The sequence below is a fragment of the Euleptes europaea genome, chromosome 1 (genome assembly GCF_029931775.1).
Source record: "Euleptes europaea isolate rEulEur1 chromosome 1, rEulEur1.hap1, whole genome shotgun sequence".
NCBI classification, from domain to species: Eukaryota; Metazoa; Chordata; class Lepidosauria; order Squamata; family Sphaerodactylidae; genus Euleptes; species Euleptes europaea.
In genome coordinates, this window is record NC_079312.1 from 43,560,053 (window position 1) to 43,583,516 (window position 23,464).

Genomic DNA, 23,464 nt, shown 5'->3' on the forward strand with positions numbered 1-23,464 from the left:
ACAGCTACTACAATGGGCATTTCAAAGTACACAAACAGCCTTGTAAAAACATTAGACATACATGCACGTCCTTTCAGCAGGCCACAGCCTGGGCAAACTTGCTTCAGATTCCTTCTGAGCTGCAGCACGCAGCCGTTTTGCTCCTGTTCTTTCAACGAGACCTTCATACTTCTTTCAGAAACAACAGAGAGGAAGAAAGTGTATAGCCGTTAGCCGGAACTTTACCGGGTGGTGTGCATTTACTATAGGTGCCCTCCATCCCCATATTACATTAGCGACGCTGCTTCAGCCCCGGTACATTCTTACAGCGCTCAACGCATTACCTCTGACTCTTGCTTTGCAGCCAACCAGACATTTGCGGCAGTCCCTCTGGGACCGTGCCTGTACCTTTTACAGCACCCACGGATGTGTACAGTACCCGGCCACTTTGTTGACAATCCTGTTTTATGGTCCCTGGCCAACAGCAAAAACAGAAGCTTGCTGAGCACAGGACAGGTCACCGCAAATGACAGCGAGGCTGTGTTTGGGGACTTGTGATCTGAGCAGCCCACTGTGCCAAATATACCAGAATGTATAGCCAGTCCCAAAGACCCAGCCAGTTTGATAAATGACGCATATTCCTGCAAAATAATCCTTTAGGGATTTTGGTAATTCAGCTAAGATATTGATAAAACAGTAACATGTGCAGAAAAAAGGGCACAGTAGCAAAGATATATTGCAAAATACTGGAGGTTTTTTTTGCTTGTTAAAAATACATATTTGAAGTTGTCTTTGAGTTTCTGAATGTGTAACCTTTTTTTAATTAAATATGAATATAGTTTTAAAATTACCTGTGTAAGTATGATTAATATGTTTTTTCCTGATATTTAAAACACTTTTATGTAAAAGGGTAACAAGTTACAAAAAAGGTACTATCGGTATTCCAAATAAGCTCTGTCAGTTCAATATTGCCATTAAAGATGTTGGGTGGGTGACTGTTTCTCTCCCCTGTTGAGGAGGGTTGCACCCTCAGTTCAGTCTTTGAATTATAAACTCGATGAGCGTGTCTTTATATACAAAAAACAACCAGTGTTGCCGCATTTAACGAGGCAGGAATCTCCACCCCAATGGTAGGGTTTTATGTACACAACTTTGGCACGGGAAGATTATACCGTCGTCACCGACAGGAAGGAGTTGTAAACTTTTGTGCCGTCGGGAGACTTGGTGCCATGGGTTAAGAGTTCTTGGATTGTCATCCAATTGTCAAATATCTTTTTATTCCGTTTCTTCATCATTTTTTTGTGGCTCAGTTCTATGATGTTCATCTCCTTCTTCTCCTCGGCCCCTTGCTGCTCCTTGAGGCATTCTAGCCTGCTCTGCATCATGAACTCGCGCCTTCTCCTCTGCTCTTTTGCTTTGACCAAATGCTGCTTCCGTTCCTCCTTGCTCCAGTATCGGCCCATCTTCATTTCGCTGATGGCGTCGTCGTCTGTGGTCATGCCGCTGCGCTCCTCCTTAATCTTTATGGCCCGTTCTCTCAGTAGCCTGTCCCTTACCGGTCTCTTGGTGATGTAGCGGGTGCCATCACTCCTCACCTTGACTTTCCATTCCATCCTGGGTTCACTCTGGATTGAGGAGTTCAAGTCTTTGCACATGCTCACTAAACTCATTTGGCTCTGCGCGTATTCCACTGCTGACTTCTGTTGTATCAACTGCATGTAGCTCTGGTAGTGTTGGGCATGGGCAGGGATATGGGCGTGTTTATATGGAGAATGGTGGTACGAGGACAAGTAGGAGCCACCTGGTTTGGGGGGCTGAGTTGGACTTTTGCTTCCATCAGTGGCTTTCCTCTCTTTGCTTTCCAGTTGCTTGTCAGGCTCGGCATCTTTTGGGTGTGGCTTATCTGCACTGGACTCTTGACTTTCTGGGCACGTCAGCAGATTTTTCTGAGAACTACCCTGGTCTTCTGCCCCTTCGCTGACTTGCAGATCGAGCCCTTCTGCAGTCCTGCATAAAGAGTTGTTGGGGGAGATCTCCAGCGTGAGAGGTGTGCTGCGGCAGCTCTCCCCTGTGTTGTAAGCACTGGAGCTGTCCTTGTCCGACTTTTCAGGGAGCTCCGTGATATCTGAGAGCTCATGCCGGCGGACGTCGATGCTCGTGTTGTAGTTGCGGAAGCCGCTGTTGTGCAGCATCCACGGCTCTCGGTATTGCTCTTTCAACTGCTGCATCTTGTGCGCTCTCACGATGTTGAGGCACTCCAGTTCAATGTTGCGCAGTTCCTCATTCAGCATCTCCAGCTCCCTGTCCACGCTTTCTTGATCGCTTTTACTCATATCTGGGGTGCTATTGTGGTAATACAGGCCATATGCATTTGTGGACTTCACCTGGCATTTGAGCTCCAGAAGTTCACGAAACCTCTCACACTCGTCCACGGGTATGCCAAGGAAGTCTGCATCCATACAGTCAGCTGAAATGAACGACTCGTTGCTAAACTGCATGTCGCCGCTGCCCAGCGTGTCCTGGCTATACGTGAGTTTCTTCTGGCTTTCCAGAGTGTTGGAGAAAGTGGTGTGATCGTCTGCATTGTTTTCTTGCTCAGAACTCTCATCGTTTCGAGTGCTTTCATCGGTACGACCAACACCGCTGTCTTTCTCATGTTGGTTTGATAAAATAGTTGCAGTGTCTGTGGTGCCTCCATCCTCTTCGTTTTTCTTCTAATGAGAGAAGTAAACAAAAAAGTTACACAGAAGCTGAAAATGTAAAGAAAATAAAGGGACAATCGCACTATGTCTATTTGCTATGGGTGCTCTGACCTGGATGGCCCAGGCTAGCCTGATCTTGTTAGGTCTCAGAAGCTAAGCTGGTTAGTAATTGGATGGGAGACCACTAAGGAATACCAGGGCAATGCCAAACCACCTCTGTTTGTCTCGTGCCTTGAAAGCCCTACTGGGTTGCCACAAGTCAGCTGCGTCTTGGCGGCACTTTACACACACATTTGCCTTAGGTGCGCTGGGAATGATTCATCAGGAATGCTTCAGGTGGGAGACTGTTCTCTCTAATGGCCCCCACCCTATGGAATGGCCTGCCTGAGGAGGTAAGGAAGGCTCCCGTGCTACTTGCTTTCTGCAACTGTGTAAAACAAAAGTGTTCTGGAGGGCATTTTTTAAATAAAGGAACAGGGCTGTAGTATAACAGAATGATTCCGGAAGCTGTTTTGATTGAGAGAACAGGACTGTTGGCTATACCACTACTGCTGCAGCATGTTTTTATCTTGCTGTCGCTGCATTGTATTTCTTAAGTAATACAATTTCTTGCATTGTTTGAGATGTTGTGTTTAATACTTATGCCTTGTTTCAGATTTCTGCAGTCCTAGTCCTGTTACATTGTCTATTCAATGTCTCCTCACCCTATTGATTGTATTGACTTACATTATGTAATCTACGTTGAGTCTCAGTGAGAAAGGCAGACTATAAAGAACTGTAAATAAACAAACACCTTACGTCCAGTTTTATTACATTATCTTTTAGGCTATGGTTATGGTGATATAAAATGAGCTAATGCTATATTGTAAGTCCTTGGGACGGGTGGGGGAAAGAATCTAAACAAAGTGAATGAAATGAACTTGTTGCTTCAGTGGGAATTGGATAGGTGGGATTGATATTGTCTTAAGTGTAAGGATACAGAGTAAGAATCCTATATTTTCACAACTACTCTGCGAATACAGGATTTTCTCTTATTTACTATTGCCTCCATCTTAGGGAGCTTACAGGAAATGCATAAAATTTTGAATGTTCAGTAGGAATCAGGGAAGAGTGTAGATTTGTATAAATAACCCTTTTGTCCTAACCAGCAGTGGTACATTTCCCCTAATATATCAGAATATTATAATGGGGGCATTGAAGACGTTTTGACAAACGACATACAATGGCATCTACCTGCTGAAGCATGCTGGCTGTAAACTGCATTGCCTGGTGGTGTTGTTCCTCCAGCATGTCCATGTGCAAGTCATCCAGAAAATCATTTCTGTCATCGTCCATCCATCCTTCATCCAACTGCAAGAGGCAATAAGAAGCAGACGTACAAAATAAATGTGCCTCGCCTGAAAGGAGATCTGGTAAGCGACTTTCTGGGATAAGGATTCCTTCTCTGCAGATAGTTTCAGAGGGTGGCTGAGTTTGGCCTGCAGCACAACAGCTAGATTCAAGTACAGGAGAGCCTTGGAGACCAACAAGATTTTCAGGAAATAAGAAGAAGAATTGGTTTTTCTCTCTACCTTTAAGGAGTCTCAAAGTGGCTTACAGTCGCCTTCCCTTCCCACAACAGACACCTTGTGAAGTAGGTGGGGCTGAGAGAGCTCTGAGAGAACTGTGACTAGCCCAAGGTCACCCAGCAGGCTTCATGTGGAGGAGCGGGGAATCAAACCTGGTTCTCCAGATTAGAGTCCGCTGCTCTTAACCACTACACCACGCTGGCTCTCCACACCACTACACTAAGCTTATACCCTGAAAATCTCTGAGGTGCTACTGGACTCAAATCTAGTTCCTTTTTGCAGAGTAGCACACAACGAAAGGAAAGAGGAGCAGAATGAGATTACTGCCTTACAACTATGTCAGCCTATGACATGACTGTTGCCATCACTCCTTGGTGGACGTTCCATGCAGAAGAGAAGGGCCCTGAGCATAAATACTGCTATTTTTCCCGGCCAGAACAGGGAACAATTCTTTACTAAGTGTTATGGGAATACCATCTTGTGCTTCAAGAATCACCTTTACACACACTCCCATTAATTTGTGCGCAATGGCATGAAGCATCCAGATGGCACACGCACAAATGCAGTAGCAACATAATGTAACGCAATAAAGGCAATAATTCTAGATTGTTAAAAAGCAGCATGATGTACGTGACATGGTTAGCACCACTCTGCTCAGCAATTGTTAAGAATCCAGCTAGAGCGCTGTGATGTGTTCCTTTTAACACTGCATGTTGCAGGCTATAACCAGGCAATGCTGCAAGGAAAAGACCTGATCATGGTTTCTGGAAAGGGGGGGTTGCAAAGGCCCAGGATGTTCAACCAGACAGTCCATTCTGAAGCCCAAAAAGAAGAGAGACAGAAGAGTCTACTGTGCCATCCTAAACAGAGTTACACCCTTATAAACTCACTGATGCCAGTAGGCTTTGAAGGCTGTAACTCAGTTTAGGATGTCACTGACCCTGCTGTATCTGCTTTACAAGCTTACGTCAAAGCAAAACGGGGGAAAAGCACCTCCCCCCCAAAAAAAACAACAACCCCAAACCAAATTATGCTTGGAAACTGTTTCTCAGAAGAGTGATTTGACCAATGATGAATCTAATATTCTTTTCTGTACATCTGTTTTTGACTCTTAGGGTCTTCATGGACAGCTTTTGTTCTCCTACATGGCCTATTCTGTTTGGACATGCTACTGTGGAGCATAGTAATTTTGGACTACGCCTGTCTCAAAAAGACTGAAAACCATTTAAAACTTAATCCTGCCAAAGTGGAGGTGCTACTGGTGGGGGAAAGGTCTGGCATGGGAAATGGGTTTGCTCCTGATCTGGATTAGGTTGCACTCCCCCTAAAGGAGCAGGTTTGTAGCTTGGGAGTTCTCCTGGACCTGGGTCTCCTGTTGGATAAACAGATGGCAGCAGTGGCCAGGAGTACCTTTCACCAGCTTCAGCTTGTGAACCAACTGTGGCCCTTCCTGGGCAGGAAAGATCTTGCCACTGTGGTGTATGCCTTGGTAACACAGATTAGATTACTGCTATGTGCTCTACATGGGTCTGCCCTTGAAGACTGACCAGCTGTTACAATCAGTACAGAATGCTGCGGCCAGAGTGTTGACTGGAATGGGTCAATGACAGGGGTGGGCCCACTCTTGTTCCATCTACAGAGGCTTCCAATTTGCTTCCAGGCTCACAAGGTGCTGGTATTGACCTTTAAAGCCCTGTACGGCTTCAGACCAACATACCTTAAGGACTGCCTTCTCCCATATGAACCTTCCACTTTGGTCATCTTCAGTGGCTCTGCTTTGGTTGCCCCCCCCCCCCCCCATCTGAGGCTAGGCAGGTGGTGACCCGAGAAATAACTTTCTCAGTCGTGGCATCAAAAGTTTGGAAACCCCCCCCCCCCCCGCCAAGGGAAATTCATCTGTCCTCCACCAGTGTGTGAAGACTTTTTTTGTTTTGTTTGTCATACCCCCAATAACAGTTATTGGCCTCCTCCCTGGCCCTGGTGTATGTTTGTGTGTTTTTATTGAATTATTTTATAATTTTAAATGCTGTTTTTAATTGTTCAGATTTTTACTATTTTCATGTTTGCCACCTTAGGGATCCTGATTGGGTAGAAGCACATCGTAAAAATATTTTAAATAAATAAATTGTACATCTGACAGGGACTATTGTCCTCTTCTTCCTTTCCCAACAGATGTACATTAGACATGGTACCTGGAGAATTTCAGGCCTTGCTATGAGCAAGGAGACATTCTTGCTCTCCTCACTGGTAAGAAGCGCCACAGCTTCCTCTCGATTCTGTATCTCTATGCCATTAATCTGTAAAAAAAAGAGAAGAAGTTAATATTCTAATATTCTAATGCGTAGAACAGGTGTGTCAAACATAAGGCCCGAGGGATGGATCCGGCCCCTTGAGAGCTCTATCAGGCCCGCGAGCCAGCCGAGGCAGCCATCCCACCCCCCAATCTCAATCTGGGCTGGTGAGGCATGGCTCGGCCCAACCAAATGACATTTATGTCATATCCGGCCCTCGTAACAATCGAATTTGACACCTCAGGCGTAGAACTTTCTAGAGAAAAAGGTGATAATTCAGTGATAATTCACTGCAAGGTGATAATTCAGTGAAATGTGTTTCTGTAAAAATCTGCAAGTTGCCAGCTATATAGGCAGCAAGAATATTAATCTGGGTTTAAACACCTATTCTTCATATGAAGTCCAATCCAACAGTTCTGTTTGCTTAATCTATTAGAAATTAATAGGTCTGAGTTCAGTTCTAGGTTTAGCTATAAATTCAGCAGCTGGCCTTGGACAAATCAGTGTCTTTCAGTCCAAGCTGCCTAGGTCTTTAACGCAAATCAGTGCAGTCCTAAACAGAGTAATTTCCATGGATTCAGAAGGATGTAACTGTTTAGGATTGTACTGTTAGTTTATGTACAATCTTGTCACCCAACAAATATTTTAAATCAACAGTTTTCTGGTGATTGTTCATGAGCGCCTTCAAATGGAGAAATCTTTTCATATTTTTGTTTAAGGGCACCAATGATTTTACCTGGTCAGGATGAACTCTGGGTTTTAAAACTTTTCTTGGCAAAGTAGGTAACTGCTTGTTGCATAATTTTATCACCTCAAAAATAATCTGACCGTTGGGATTCACAGAGCTGTTACGAGGTTGACTAAAGTAAAAGTTATACATTTCTTTGTACATTAAATGCATTCTATGATGAGCATTATAAGAGATTGCTGAATTGTCCTCTTAGGAGGTCATCTCTCACGGGTATAATGCTGCCTGGTAACTCTTTGGTTTTTCATGGCCAATCCATGACAGCAAATTCTACTGCATGTGGCCTAAAGTGCTTGCAGCTGGCTTTGTGAAAGGATGCCAAGAAAATTTACTTTGAAGTACTTGCTTTGGGCCACTTTTTACATTCGATTTTCTTATGGACTGGCTTTCAAGAGGCAACACAAAACCAGGCAAGTGATGAATTGGTACCAACAGTGGTAGAAGAAGCAGAAGAGTTGGTTTTTATATGCCGACTTTCTCTACCACTTAAGGGAGAATCAAACTGGCTTACAATCACCTTACCTTCCCCTCCCCACAACAGACACCCTGGGAGGTAGGTGGGGCTGAGAGAGTGTGACTAGCCCAGCTGGCTTCATGTGGAGGAGTGAGGAAACAAATCCAGTTCACCAGATTAGCCTCCGCCGCTCATGTGGAGGAGTGGGGAATCAAACCTGGTTCTCCAGATCAGACTCCACAGCTCCAAACCACTGCTCTTAACCACTATACTATGCTGGTAGCATTTCTCATAATATAAACACTGCTTGAATTATTTGCAAACTTACTTGAATTATACGATCGCCTTCTCGGATGCGGCCGTCTTTTGCAGCAATACTGTTGGGATCAATCTGAAACGAAGAGCAGAAAGTTGGCTGCTTCCCGTTAGTTCAGTGCTTCCTAAAACTATGATGCTAGTGAAGTGAAGGAAGCAGAGGAGGGATTTAAATTTTACAGTATATTCTGTACATACTACTACTAATATGTGCACTATTCACTGCTCTGAGCCTTCAAGAGAGAGAAAGATGTCATCCCAAATTAATCAAAACCATGGGAGATGCAATGCTATGCATGGGCTTGGTAAGTTCAGCTGAATCAGTTGCAGGTTGCCCAAGTTGATGGCCCTGTAACTGACTAACATTAATAGAAGAAGCAATTGCATATGAAGTCCACTGGGATGAGACTGTGATGTTCATCCCAGTTCAGTCAACTAATTCATACTTACCTGCTTTATTACTCAATCAGTGCAGAATGGAGTATTGATTTGTATGAATGAATAAGCCATTGGTCATTACAGAGACAACTACCATTATCACTTGTTAGCTTGGATCCACTGGAGAATTTCCGCCTGTGTGATGTGGGGGGAGTTGTCAATGTTCACTGATTCCCTCCTGCTGCAGCAGAACTCTGACTCCATGCCTATGCTGTTCCTAGGGGTCCCTGTCTCTCAGGAGAAGCAATGGGGGGGCATTTTGGGCCACAGCAGGAGAGGGGTGGCTCTGCAGATGCAAATCCCTTCTTTCCATGAAAATCTTCTAGTGGATCCAAGCCAAAGTCTGTGTGACATGATATTTTCCCAGTTGGACAGCTTGTACATTCAATCAGATGTAGAGACAATGCACATAGGTTGTGAACAAGCCCTAAACCAGAAGGTACATTGGATGTGTCACATGCTTAGGCCTTCTTGAATGTAATTAAAACAAGTGCTTAGCATAAGATGCCCACTTCACTGTGCTAAGGAGTTAGAGTAACTTGATGGAAAAGCGAGTATTCACTCTAGGGGTGTGTTCCAATTTTTTCGGCATTTTTTGGCTTAGGTCAGTGATGGCGAACCTTTTAGAGACCGAGTGCCCAAACTGCAACCCAAAACCCACTTATTTATCACAAAGTGCCAGCACAGCTAGAAGTCCACATGGGGCTAGGGGTTGCCAGGTCCCTCTTTGCCACCTGCAGGAGGTTTTTGGGGCGGAGCCTTAGGGACTTCAATGCCACAGAGTCCAATTGCCACCAATTGGTCCCCAGCCTCCTCAGCCGGGGGAACGAACTCAGGCGAACTCTGTGCTGGGGCGACGGCGCGCGTGCCCACAGAGAGGGCTCTGAGTGCCATCTCTGGCACTCGTGCCATAGGTTCACCACCACTGGCTTAGGTTTATCAAATCCATTTTTTTTTTTAAAATCCGGAAAACCCGAAAAATACTGAAAAAACCCTGAATCTTTCAGATACACCCTGCTGGCCTTCTCCAGACTCCAGAGAAGGGCGGCGGGGTAGATCTGAAAGTGGGGTAGATTTCTGTCAGAGGCAGGTAAGTAAGGGGGGAGGGAGGGGGGAAAATGGCAGCAGGCCAAAGTGGCCCAAATAATGCTGAAAAAATCAGTATTAGTTGGGATCCACTTGCCAGTAAAACTCCCCCCCCCCAATACTGAAAAGATATTTTTCAAGGTTTTTAAAATTTCAGTATATTGATATGTACACCCCTCCTTCATACTAGCTGTATTAATCAAACTGCAATATTTAACGTTAATGTTTTAAATGACTGTGAGTCAGCAGGTCTGTATGAATATAAATTAGATGCTGACTTTACAAAGAGAAAGAAAAGTAACATTTGTGTTAAAAACTACAGTGACCTTACCCCTCCCTCAACCTCTCTTGTGATTTATGGATGGTTCTGACGTCATTTCCCACCTAGGGTCACAATGGACTTGCAGACTCCCAAGGTCAACTGGCCCTCCGACATATGGTATGAAATTGTATTTCTGACCATAGTTCTTACTGCTTTAAGAAAAGAGATGAAAAAGCAGGGCTGTACTCCTGCTAGGAAACTATATGAATCTCATATTTTATGATTTAATCACAGAAATGAATACATTTTTAAAGGATAGCATGTGTAGGTAAACATGAAAGATACAGAGGGATGGTCATGAAGGATACAGAGGAATAGAAGCTAAACGGTAGGGAAATGTTTAATATTATACTTGAAGAAATGTTTAATAACAAATGTTTAAATTTAAGCTTGCTATTGGGAGTAACATGAAATATATAATTAACGGGGAGAAAGCAGAACAGTTTCTCTTCTACTTGAAAAGGGCAGATGTTCTGTATAAAGCTGCTCTCTCTCACCTCACTGATATAAATGCCAATATCATCTTCATCATCAGTTCTGTAGCACACGGTAAGTCCAAACTTATCCTGGCTGTTCACTCGATGCAAATCCACTTCCTAGGCAACAAAAAGAACACTGTTGAAGGTCTACTTACCAAAAAAAAGTGCAAATATTTTTTCCTTAACTGATCTATTTTCTTTTCTATTGCAAATGATTGGATGAAGTTAATTTACTGAGCAAGAAGTGATTATGGACACAGGAATCAATACCGAGGGCAACTGTGACTTTTCTGTCGATATGAAGTCATTCTGAAAATAGACCCTTTCATCGATTAGACAGAAGAAAAATGGTCCATCTTCCTATGAGGCAAGACCAGAAAAGCAAAAAAAAGAGTTGACAAACTTCTATTTCAGCAATACTATGGTAGTTATTCATTCTCCTTTTAAACAATGACATGTATCTCCAATGAGGCTTTGGGGCTAACATGGCAAGCAACGACTGTTAGTAGCATTCTGGGGCTTTATGCAATGCAACTTTGAAATAGTCTCCAGAGTCCAGACTCTTTTCCCAAGACTTTGGTCCTAATCCATCTAAACTTAAGTCATGACTAAATCATACCAAAGGCAACGGGACTTCAGTTATTTACGTCTAAATCCCTTTGTTCCACAGGGACTGCAGTCATGACTACTTTTAGTTGATCAGAATCTGCAAGTTTTGTACTTATGATAACCCACTATGGTTCCAATATCTGCAAAAGTGGGCGGGATCAGTCTGTTTTGGCAGCAGAACTTCCATCTATGGTTACCAAAGGGATATAATGCACATATGTATTTCTGGATTAACTGTACTAGTCTCACTCTTGAAGATACCAATAAGAAGGAAGATAAATTTATTTAACATTGAGATAATTTCTTTAAATAAACAAAAGCATGGGGGTAGTTATAATATGCCTCAGTAACAGTGCCTGCTTCCTGTTCCTTCATAGCAAAGCCCTTTCTAAAAACATCATGAAGAAAACTCCCAATCTCATCAGCACAAACAAAATGGCCGTCCACTTGGAAACACTACATGCACTGAGCACACACCAATTGATTAACTATATGTAGAGAAGGGGGGCAATTGTCACACCTCCTCGTGGTAAATAAGGACATGCCTGGTTTCTTCAACTGTAGCAGCAGCATGGGCTACACTTAAAATAGTGCAATGGAGAAATTTCCCCTGTGGGGATGGGTCAGAAGATGAACTCTCAGTCTACAGTACAGTCAGCATTCTGCCACTTTTTCACTGTTACCTGTGTACCTTCTTGGATGCATTCAAAGGTTTGTAGGGCGTCAGAATGCTGCCATGCTGATATCCCCCCGCCGCCAGCATTTTGGACTGTAGCAGGAGAGGGGTGGCTTCCTCCCCCAGCCTCATGGGAGAGGACTTCAGGCTAAGCAACACGGCTCTGCTGGGTTGCATGCCCCCATATGTTTTGCACCTGTGTTACACTGCAAGGTGGGCAATGGCCCTAGGGGTCCTGGGGGGTTTGATGCAGCAAGGCAGCTGTCACCAGCAGTTGCAATTGTATTAGCATTAGGACCATGGTATGGACTGGAGAAGCAGTCGCTGGATTGATGATCTGCATCCCTGCCCTGTAGTGATTCTTTCTCACCACTGGAGGTGCCATGGATCCAGTTTTGGCTGCTGCTGAGCAGCGGGCATATTCATTCACCTCTTGGCCACGCTGGCTTATAATCCAGAGAACCTTAGCACTCCATGTTAGCTACCAAGAACTAGCCAGGGCCTGCAAGCTGTAACCATGAAAAGAATACCCCCCTACATTTTTTTCTGAATACATGAATGGTTTTTTTGTTCAATTTAGCACAGGGGTCCTCAAACTACAGCCCGCGGGCCGGATCCGGCCCGTCAGGGTCCTGGACCCGGCCCCCTCCTCCCTCCGGAGCCGCTGCCGCCGCACCCGTCCCTTCCCCAAACTAAGGTGGCCATTCGCCGTATAAAGCGTTGGCGGCAGCAGCGGAGCGGCGACACCTGCGCCGACCCGGGAGCCGCTGACGCCTCTGTGCCTTCCCCGCCGTGGCTGCCTGAAGAGCAGATGCCTTCCTTTCCCCAGGCGCGTGCGCGGCTCGGGGAATGGGAGGCGCCGCCTTGGACTGCAATGTGCCCCTCGCTGCCGCTGCTCCTCCTGCTGCAGCAGCTGCCGCAGCCCTGAATGAGCCATGCCGGGCTGGAAGAAGAACATCCCTGTCTGCCTGCAAGCCAAGCAGGAGCGAGGCGAGCGGGCGCCGGGGCTCCCGCGCGGGGGGCTTGGGTAGCAGCACCTCCGGGGAGGGGAGGGCTGAGAGACCCCCGTCTCCTGCTGGCCTCCTCCCATGCCCTTCCCCCTTCCCCTCAGGTGCTCTTTGCCAAGCAGGGGGCCAGCCCAGCCTGCCTCCCGCTCCAGGAGGCGGGAAAGGAGGGTACGCGGCAGTGGGGGTCTCTCAGCCCAGGGAAGGGGGGAGTGTCGGCCATGGAGAGGCACCTGGGGGAGGGGCAGCACGTCCTCCTGCCGCAAGTTGACTTTTCTTTGCCTGGCTGCCTTCCCATTTGGGCGGCGGGGGGGGGGCGGCCGGCCCCCAACAGTGTTTGAGGGACAGTGAACTGGCCCCGTTTAAAAAGTTTGAGGACCCCTGATTTAGCACATGATATTAAATGCATCCCATAATATCTTACACAATAGCTTTACCCCCCCCTCCAAAGGGAACCCAACAAAAAGAAAAGGGAGAGAAGGAAGGGTATCAGTTTACTTTGTAGTTGGGCAGAAACATGTGGGAGAGGCAATCATGTCACCAGGACACTCATAGCCTAGTTGTTCCACTGATTCTGCCCTTTCTAGAACTGTTGAGGAACAGTCTGCACAAATTATTCCAAACACTACTGTTTTCTTGCCCTTGGGGGGAAAAATGGAAAGCTGTGACTATCTCCCATTCAGGGTTCGCTTTCAGCAGGAAAGCATCCCTGGCACAGCTTCACTTCCTTGCAGAGCTCTGAGATTAAGGGGGAAGGACAGAATGAAAACCATTACTTAGATCTGACAAGGAGAGAAGTTATGAAGCCCACAGGGGACTATATGGTCTCATTACTATGTGAAGTTTTATTTTTGCCAAGGGAAATGGTGTAACTAACACCATTTCCCACTCGCTGGAGTAAAAAGACAATACACTTTTTGGCATGGCTTTTGGAAATATTTGCACAACTCCCCCCACCTCCCCTTAAAGTATTCAGTGTCACTTGCAGATGAATGTGATTGGAATTATGTCATGAGGTATGCTGGGCAAGCCATAAATGGAGAGTCTTCCTCTAGCTGGAAGAATCACCAGGGAAAACTAGAATGACCAACTTTCCAACACTGGGATTGCTGACAAGATAAATCCTTCGTGTAGCCTCTGAAAAAATTTGCTTGACGTAGAATAAAGAACAAGCCACCTGAGCGAATACTGGTTGCCTGAAAGTGCTGAGCAGCTTTTTAAAAAGATATCGACTGGAAACTATCCAGGGCTCTTCAATCTCATTTAAATGGTTGGTACATTCATATTTTTAATTGTCAACATGCAGTACAGCGTACCCTATTCTATGCCCAATACAGATAATCGATACTGGGCTAGCCGCATACGTACAACAGTTTGTAATGATCTGGCACTTGTAACTTCCTTGATTTTCATGATGACGATGAAGAAGAAGAGTTGGTTTTTATATACTTATTTTCTCTACCACTTAAGGGAGAATCAAACCGACTTACAATCACCTTCCCTTCCCCACAACAAACACCCTGTGAGGTAGGTGGGGCTGAGAGAGTGTGACTAGCCCAAGGTCACCCAGCTGGCTTCATGTGGAGGAATGGAGAAACAAATCCAGTTCTCTAGATTAGGGTTCTGGAGTCAAGATGAGCAGTGAAATGGCCTTGTTTTCAGATGACGCCAACCCATTCAAGACAATTACAGCCCAAGCAAAGATTAAGAATCAAAAAGTCCATAAGAATCTCTTCAAGCTAGGTGAGAGAACAACAGAATGGCAAATGAAGCTGAATGTAAGTCATTCTGCAGTGATGCACAGAGGGGTGGGGGAAAAAGCACATATATACTGATGGTGTCTGAACCAGTAATGACTAACCAGGAAGGAGATCTTGGGTAGTGATGGATAGTTCAATGAAAACATCGACTTAGTGTGAACTGGCTGTGAAAAGACAAATTCTATGCTAGGGATTACAGAAAGGGATGGAGAATAAAACTGCCAGCATCATAATGCCTTTATATAAATTTAAGGTGCAGCTGCATTTAGAATATTTGCTGCCTGCAGATGACATGAGCAAACACATGTTATACATGCTCCTTCCTCCCGCTCGTTCCTTGACATGTGGAGAACCACCGAAGGATTTCTGATTTCAGAAGTCTACAACCAAGCCCCAGTTTGTAGCAATACAGGTGCCTGGGGAAATGGTTTCCTCCCCACAAGCTTTGATTCTAAACTGGGATTAAAGCAAAGGTTTCCAAAGGCAGTAACCCTCAGTCATATTCCACACATAAAGCAAGAAGGGAGGGGAAAGGGAGGGAGCATGTCGGCATGGCAACAAATGGTATTTGAGCCTGTGGTGAACAGATTTCTGCTTTTTGTTTCTGATGTCTGAATGCAATCAGTGCACAGTTCTGGTCAGCCCAGTTCAAAAGAGAGGAGGAGGAGGAGAAGAAGAAGGAGAAGGAGGAGGAGGAGAAAAAGAATTAGAGGTGGAGAAGCTGGGTTTTATATGCTGACTTTTTCCTACCTTTTAAGTAGAATCAAACCACCTTACAGTCTCCTTCCCTTCCTCTCCTCACAACAGATACCTTGCGAGGTAGATGAGGCTGAGAGAGCTCTAAGAGAGCGGTGACCAGCCTAAGGCCACCCAGCTGACCTCATGTGTAGGAGTGGGGAAAACCAACCCGGTTCACCAGATTAGAGTCCACCGCACATGTGTAGGATTGGGGAATCAAACCCAGTTCTCCAGATTAGAGTCCACCGCTCCTAGCCACAACAACATGCTGGCTCTCCATAGAGTTAGATAAGGTGGAAACAAGGCAACTAAAATTATTATAACATTGAAGCTTCATCTGTACAATGAAAGGTAAATTATTGAAGGCTTTTTACTTTAGAAAAAAAGGCTCTTGGAGAGAATCATAGATTTGGAAGGGGCCTTAAAGGCAATCTAGTCCATCTTCTTCCTCAATGTAGGATTAACCTAAAGCGTTCCTGACAAGTGTTCGTCCAGCTGCTGCTTGAAGACTGCCAGTGAGGGGGAGCTCACCATCTCCATAGGAAGCTGATTCCACAAATTCCACAAATGAAGTACTCTTACTTTTAAAAAATCCTAATATCCAGCCGGTACCTTTCGGCCCATAATTTATATCCATAAGAATTTATACTTAACTGAGGTTCATAAAATTATGTATGGCAGAGATGAAGTGGATTGAGTTAACTTATTTTTCTCTCCCATAATACAAGCACTTGACAGTCAATCGTGGGAATGGATTCAGGGAGTACATCTTTATGCAACATATAATTTGTGCAATTATCTGTCCCAACATGTGATATTGGGCACTACCTTAGGGGATTTTAAAAAGGAATTAAACAAAATCATGGACTGTAATGGCTATTAACCGTAATAGAAAAAAGGAAACTCAATTCTTTGAAGGCCAGTTGGTACAACTGGACGACAATGGGGCAACTGCCTTCTTGTATAGCTTTTGGGCTTCCCAGAGGCAAGCTGGGAAGTAGAATACTGGGGGAAGTAGGATGCTGGGCAAGATGAACCTTTGCTCTGATCCAGCAGGACTGTTCTTAGGAGTGTCACATATGCCTAATGGCATGAGTGAGGGATCAATAGAATTGGCTACATGTGCTGGTAAAGTAAAAAAAAAATTAGTATCTATATATCCAATGGCAACATGCGGCCCCCTTATGCAGATCTCTAAATCTGCAGATTGGGACCACACGGACATTAAAAATTTTTTCTGCAAACTAGGGGAACTCTCTAGATCTTCGGAAAAATCTGATATGTTAAAAATATATATAGGGGAATTTAACGCCCCCTCCCCTGCAAATCACCATCATTCTTTATTCTACTTGGTGAAGCTGGGAGATGGGATTCATCCCACAAGTCTTGCGGAGCCCCCCTTGTTTGATCTAATAAGCACATTTTTTGTTTCACTGCATATACTACTGCTTGCACCATTTCATTCAGCTTGATTCTTCTGTAAATGTTGCTAGCAAACTGATTAAGAAGGTGATAGTTTTAACCCTGACTCCAAGGGGTTGTCCTTTGTTTTTCTAGCCTATTCCACAGTAATCTTTGGTATAATTAGCAAGCCTCTATTTATATTTCTTATTTTTCATATTACTCAGAAGATTAAAGGGTGGCAGGAGGGGGCACAGTGGAAGCTCAATCTCCATTAAGGTCTTTAATGATAGTAACAGCCCCTTTCCAAAGTTCCTTAATTATCTGTTATTAGTTTATATCTTTTATCACCCAATGTTTTTGGCAGTGCTCTGGTTGCACACCAGCCTAAAATGCCTGGTGAACTGGATTTGTTTCCCCACTCCTACACATGAAGCCAGCTGGGTGACCCTGGGCCAGTCACACTCTCAGCCCCACCTACCTTGCGCTAGTGACCTTGAGCTAGTCACACACTCTCAGCCCCACAGGGTGTCTGTTGTGGAGAGGGGAAGGGAAGGTGATTGTAAGCCAGTTTGATTCTTCCTTATGTGGTGGAGAAAGTTGGCATATTAAAAACCAATTCTTCTTCTTCTTTGTCGTCGTCGTCTTCTACAATTCTTTGGCCACTCATTCAACTCGTGTTACTGAACCCTCAATCCTGCTTTAAATAATACTTTTCTTCCCTTTGGAATTTGAGAAAGCTGACAATTAAAAAGAAGTAGGATCTAGTGCTGCAATAATGGGCATGAAACACTTTTATGAATTCCAATATCATGACGATATGAGGAAGGAAACCGCACTCGGTGTTCAGTCTGGAAAGAGATTACTGGCTTTTCCCTCCTGGTATTAATGCATTAAAAGTCCTAATAACACAACAGTCTCCCCTCTGAGCATCTCTCAATTTCAACCTGCGGTGCCATTCACCGGGGGAAGACAATAAAACTCGCCGATATGAATAATTTATTGGCATGTCTACATGACAGCTGCCACGATAAGCAATCTCTTGTTATTTACTTGTCAACATGTGTAATTTGTTTTTTTTAAAAACAGAGCCGTAAATGTCAGTGACATTTCAGATGGTATTTAAATGATTTCCAATCAATAGACACGATTGTGAATGGCTGTGTTCCCTCGTCATGCTTTTCTTTTGTTACAGAAAGGTTGAATGCATCGGTATAATGGCAGAAGTTTTCCATATTTCTTTGCTTTTCCTTTTAAAAGAAAAGAAAAAGGGCTTTGGCTGATCAATAAGGCAGATTAGACAATGACAACCAAGTCTAGTCACAGGAGTAAATTCTTCAGGCAAAGGGAAATGAAGTCAGTAGATTCTGTGCCTTTAATTGAGGCAAAAGAAAGTAACTGCCCTGGAAAGATTGCTTTAAACAGCTTTCTGCAATTTGCAACACTGAAATCTGGAAACATTTCCACTAAGGAGGATATGTGAAATAATTTACTCTTTATGAATGGCATTTATTATAAGTATGGTGAAGGAACACACCAGAGAGTTGAAAATTTAAGTGTGATTGTAAACTCAAGATTTATTAAGTGGCATACTATTTTAAGTACTCAAGTTTATACTGCTTGGCGGTAAGACTGACTAAAGCCAGTGGGACAACTTCTCAGTAAAACTGAATAGGATTGGGCTGCAAAGCACAAAACTGAAAGCATTCATTGACTTGTGGTACAATTTAGCAGATCATTAATGTAGTTTTTCAACTGGATTGTAATTAGGTTATTTCTTAAACTTTATTTTCATTTCCATCTTTGTTCAAGACATGTATCTGAATGTTCCTTGTTTCCTGGGGACAATACTTGAAAATTTTATGTAAATATTTGGTTTAAGCCATTCATTTCCCATTGTTTTCAAAAACATGATTTTTTTCATGTGCTATCCTGAAAGGTTCAGATCAGATTACTGTCAATTAAAAAAAAAACCAATCTTAAAAAATGAACATATATGGAGATCCAGGAGTGCAATTATGATTTTCCTCTCCTTTCTGGACACTGAAAGGATGATAGGAGAGTATAGGGGCTTGTATTTTACTTCTTCTCCCAAACTTTAAAAAAAAAGTGCTTGGGATACCAAGAATTTAGCAGCTTGCCTTATTGTCTCTGGACTAAACCCACAGCAAACAGAATCAAATACTAATTTAACAAACTGCAAGGAGATCAGATACCAAATCCTATGATTACCAGCAAAACCCTAATAATTAAAAGCAGCATCGTGGGAAACAATAAAGTGCTGCCATAATATACACAAATATTCATGTTTAGTCAAACCAACCTGTTTTCATGATTAAATAGCTATGCAAAAGTACCTGCCTTATTTTTAAAAAATATTTTAATTATTTGCCCACTTAAAATTGAAACAGTTTGCTGACAAGCAGCTCACTGTTTTTGCATGCTGTTATTTATAATTTCAGGCGCTATGGCTGCTGCGTCATGTGGCGTTACTCTAGTAGTCCTAGGACACTGCACTAGGACACCAGCATGGTGTAGTGGTTAAGAGCGGTTTACTCTAATCTGGAGAACCGAGTTTGATTCCCCACTCCTCCACATGAGCGGCGGACTCTAATCTGGTGAACTGGGTTGGTTTCCCCACTCCTACACATGAAGCCAGCTGGGGGACCTTGGGCTAGTTACCCTTCTCTCCGAACTCTCTCAGCCTCACCTACCTCACAGGGTATCTGTTGTGGGGAGAGGAAGGCAAGGCAACTGTAAGCCAGTCTGATTCTCCTTAAAAAGGTAGAGAAAGTTGCCATATGAAAAACAACTCTTCTTCTATTGCAGGAGCTTAGGTCAAGAGTGCAGAAGTAGCAGCTACCACTATCATGGATGTAATAGCACAGCAGAATTTTTGTATAGGGCAAAAAGGAGCAGGTCTGGATAAAGTACTTGTATGTCATCCTAAAGACATTACTGGGTTCCACAAATCCAGATACATAAGTAAGCCCACACCATGATAGCAGTCCTTCACAACTGTTGTGTAGCATTAGTGGGATATAACTTCCTCACTTGTCAACCATGCAACATGGCTGCAACAATGCTTGCACAAGCCATTCAGAACACTACTGCAGTGCCACATAGTTTATGTATTAGATTTGTATCCAGCCCATTCTCCATAGAGGTCAGGGCGGCGAACGTGGTCCCCTTCCCTTATCTTCACAACAACGTTGTTACGTGAGCGAGTCATAAAACTGACTCAAGATCAGGCAGAGAGCTTTATGACAAAGGAGGGATTTGAGCCTGGTTAACCCTAGTCATAGTCAAGCACACTAACCGCTACCCCACACAGACTCTGTCCATATATCTAAAGGACTGGTGGCTGACAAATGTGGTCAGAGGTCTTTGAAAGATGCAGGCAACCTTGTTTCAAGAAGTCATCATCAAATATCTTGGGGCAAGGAAGGGGGCATTGATCGAACTACTGAGACTCCAAGCTTCCAATCCACTGGTGTAGTGGTTAGGAGCAGCGGACTCTAATCTGGAGAACTAGGTTTGATTCCCCACTGCTCCACATGAGCGGTGGACTCTAATTTGGTGACCTCGGTTTGTTTCCTCACTCTTCCACATGAAGCCTGCTGCTCTCAGCCTCACCTACCTAACAAGGTGTCTGTTATGAGGAGAGGAAGGGAGGGCAGTTGTAAGCCACTTTGAGATACCTTAAAGGTAAAGAAAAGCGGGGTATAAAAACCAACTCTTCTTCTTCTTTAGCATTTGAGGACTTTAGTTTTCATGCATTTCCACACATTTAAACCAAAAGCCTGAGCTTTTAAATATGACTCACGCCCAGTATGCATCACTTCTGCCTCTCCTGTCTAAGATATATTGTCTGGAGATAAATCACTTTTAAAAGTATACACACAACTGAGGAAACAGTGCTCAGACACATGGTGTTTGCAAAAACCAATCCCCCCAGAATAACCTCAGAGCAGGTGTTTACTACTTGAATTTATATGAGTAATTAGATATAGACCCACCCTTGGGTACATTCCCCCCAGCCCTAGTTAGAACAGAAATAACTGGGATTTGATGCTACCTTAGATATGATAATTTTGTGTACTTAGAAAGGAGAACAGCTGCTTCCTAGTTGCCTGTGCCTCAATAAAGTTTTAATATAACTATAAAGCTTCAAAAGACTTTATGGACAATAACTCCATAAATTTAAAACCATCAAAGCAAAGATTTTTTTTTTTTAATGTTCAGGGTACCTTTTAGAATGGGGTACTTAACAAACAAACTAAAAGCCCATAAGCACCATGAAATTTGTTACTGGCACACAGATTCTTAGACTCCTACATCTGTAAAGTAATCTTGAGATTTGAACGGTTAAGGAATATCGTTTTCATGTCAGGGACCAGGAAGTAATGACCACTAAAGTAGTTTCTCCTGTGGAACAGCAAGTGATTGGCACATGCCAAGGCATTGTGGTATTAATGCACAGGTTTGCCAACCTCCAGATGGGGCCTATAGGAAATGGCAGCTTCGGAGGTCAAGTTCTATGGCATCACATACTCAGATCTTTCCCCAAACTCCCCGTCTCCAAGCACTGCCATAAATCTCCAGGAATTTCCCATGCTGGGTCCCTCGGGTACAGATTTCAAATTTCAGCGTTTTTGTTTTTGACGCACAGCACAGCAGAAAGTTTTCTCATGCAGGCCAACAAGTAGAGATGGGCTTCTTCAGATGTGAACACAAAGAAAACTTTGTGTTCCAGTGTCGTCACAGATGGAGTTTCCACGGCTTGCAGCTAGAGCTAGAGAGATTTTCTGCTGTCCCTGTTTGTTGCCCGCCAGCCTGCTGAGGGCCAGTGGGAGGACATTTGATTTAAAATGGCGCCGTGCCCGTGGCACAATGTCACTTTGCATCGATGTCACGTCAGTGATGTGATGATCCTCCCAGTATTTGCTGGAGGTGACATTTGTGCCACCGGTGCAGCACCACTTCCTCCTGTCCCCCGTGCCCCCACTCCTGCTGGCTACCAGCTATTGGCTGGCAACCCTAGTTTGAGCCTAAATATCTCACCTACCTCACAGGGTGTCTGTTGTGGGGAGGGGAAGGGAAGCTGATTGTAGGCCGGTTTGATTCTTCCTTAAGTGGTAGAGAAAGTCGGCGTATAAAAACCAACTCTTCTTCTCACCAGATGACCTTGGCCAGCCCCTTTCCCCCAATCTACTCTACGTCACAGAGGTGGTGTGAAGGTAAAATGCAGGTGAGAAGACCCATGTACACTGCCCTGAGCTCCTTAGAGGGAGATAAAAATGCAACAAATGGATAAGGCGCCTAGTCTTTGCCCAGTGCTGAAGGGTTTTCCTTTTGTTACAGGTTGGCTTCCAGTTTCTCATGAGCTTCTTTTGGCTTGGAGCTCTAAACCAATTTTTTCTTTGATGTTCTATGACTAACAATATTTGTGCTGAAAGACCACAGAGGCATCTTGTTCCTAACTCCTTCAGTCTTGCTAGGGAAAGTGACTCTTAGTATTGTAAATAATACAAACCTGACCCTGCTTGCACGGAAAAGAAGGGTTTTCTTTTTACATATTTGTAACTCATGTGTTTCTATTTAAAGTTAATTACAGCCATGCATTAACTGTCTCTGGATTTGAACCTTCCTGTATACACCCCTGGAGAGAAGATGGCATGATATAAGCCCGATCTTGTCAGATCCTGGAAGCTAAGCAGAGTCAGTACTTGGATGGGAGACCACCAAGGAAGACTCTGCAGAGGAAGGCAATGGCAAACCACCTCTGCTTCTCACCTGCCTCGAAAGACCCTTGCTGAGGTTGCCATAAGCTGACTGTGACTTCATGGCACCCACAAACATCAATACATCCCTATACATTGAGTCATTCAAGACAATGCTTGCATGCAGCTGTGTTGCTATACTGCAGCTGGTGAACACAATATGGCCAAATCCAGAGAAGGAAGCTGAGGAACACTGTAATATTATGTACCCTACTGTTGCAGGGATCTTTTGTAAGAATTAATGGAGGCCCACCAGTGGTAATGCAGAGCGGATTGGACACTAATTGTCCAGATGAATGGATGATCCGGGATGGATTATAATAATGCTTCATGAATAAGCATTAGCATAACTTTTTGAGATGCAGAGATAGAAAAGATAACTTTTCTCATGTAGAGCTCTGATAAAAAAAATTAAGCGTGTGTAGATATTAGACATATCTCTGAATTTGAAATGGATGCCAGACAATTGCATAAAATTATTGTGGCCCTGCGCCAACTGGTGAGAGATAAGAAGAGCTAAACCACCCGGTTGCTCAAAATCCATATGCTATTTTCAGTGAGACAATGAAGTAGTGTGTAGTGATATTATTGTGCCTGAAGCTACTCATAACAGTAAGTTTTCAGAACCAAAGATAATAGCAAATTAACCTCTGTCTAGCCAAAAGGAAACTTGGGCTCAACAGATTATCGAATTGTGTTGCAGACAATCTCCCGTTAGGGCCAGTTCGCTCCTCAATTAAACCTGAGCCAGCCTTCTCAGAAGGGGTGTTTCTATGGAAGTGAATTGATCTGTGGAGTGAGTGAGGGCTGCAAGGGTACTGAGCATGAATACTGATCCACATCTTGAAAGAGAGCCTTTTGATGGTGGCAAGGCCAGCAGTGCACTTTTAGAAGCAAACACGTCTGCAGCATATACAACTCTGTTGCACTGCTGTTGCATGCGGCAAACATGTCAAGTTCTGTGTGCCCATATGTAAGGATGCAAGCCGAGCCAGAGACAATTACATATCATCCACACGTTACGCGTTTGCCACATGAGATACCACGTGTCACTAACAGCTCATTCCTGAGCTTGGAGGCTGAATGGGCTTAGGAGGCACCATGACCCCTA

The 23,464-nt window shown here is 44.1% G+C and overlaps 1 protein-coding gene across 2 annotated transcripts in view; it reads right to left on the minus strand.

Annotated features, from left to right (window-relative positions):
• Positions 1–571: 571 nt before the first annotated feature.
• Positions 572–23,464, minus strand: part of PDZRN3 (PDZ domain containing ring finger 3) — a 235,930-nt gene continuing 213,037 nt past the window's right edge. For both annotated transcript variants that reach the window (XM_056858942.1, XM_056858943.1), the window contains 5 exons: positions 10,401–10,499; positions 8,071–8,133; positions 6,442–6,546; positions 3,915–4,031; positions 572–2,693 (listed from right to left, as the gene is read on the minus strand). In XM_056858942.1, coding sequence (XP_056714920.1) covers positions 1,146–2,693; positions 3,915–4,031; positions 6,442–6,546; positions 8,071–8,133; positions 10,401–10,499 — 1,932 coding nt within the window. In that variant the 3' untranslated portion in view covers positions 572–1,145. The remainder of the gene's footprint in view (positions 2,694–3,914; positions 4,032–6,441; positions 6,547–8,070; positions 8,134–10,400; positions 10,500–23,464) is intronic.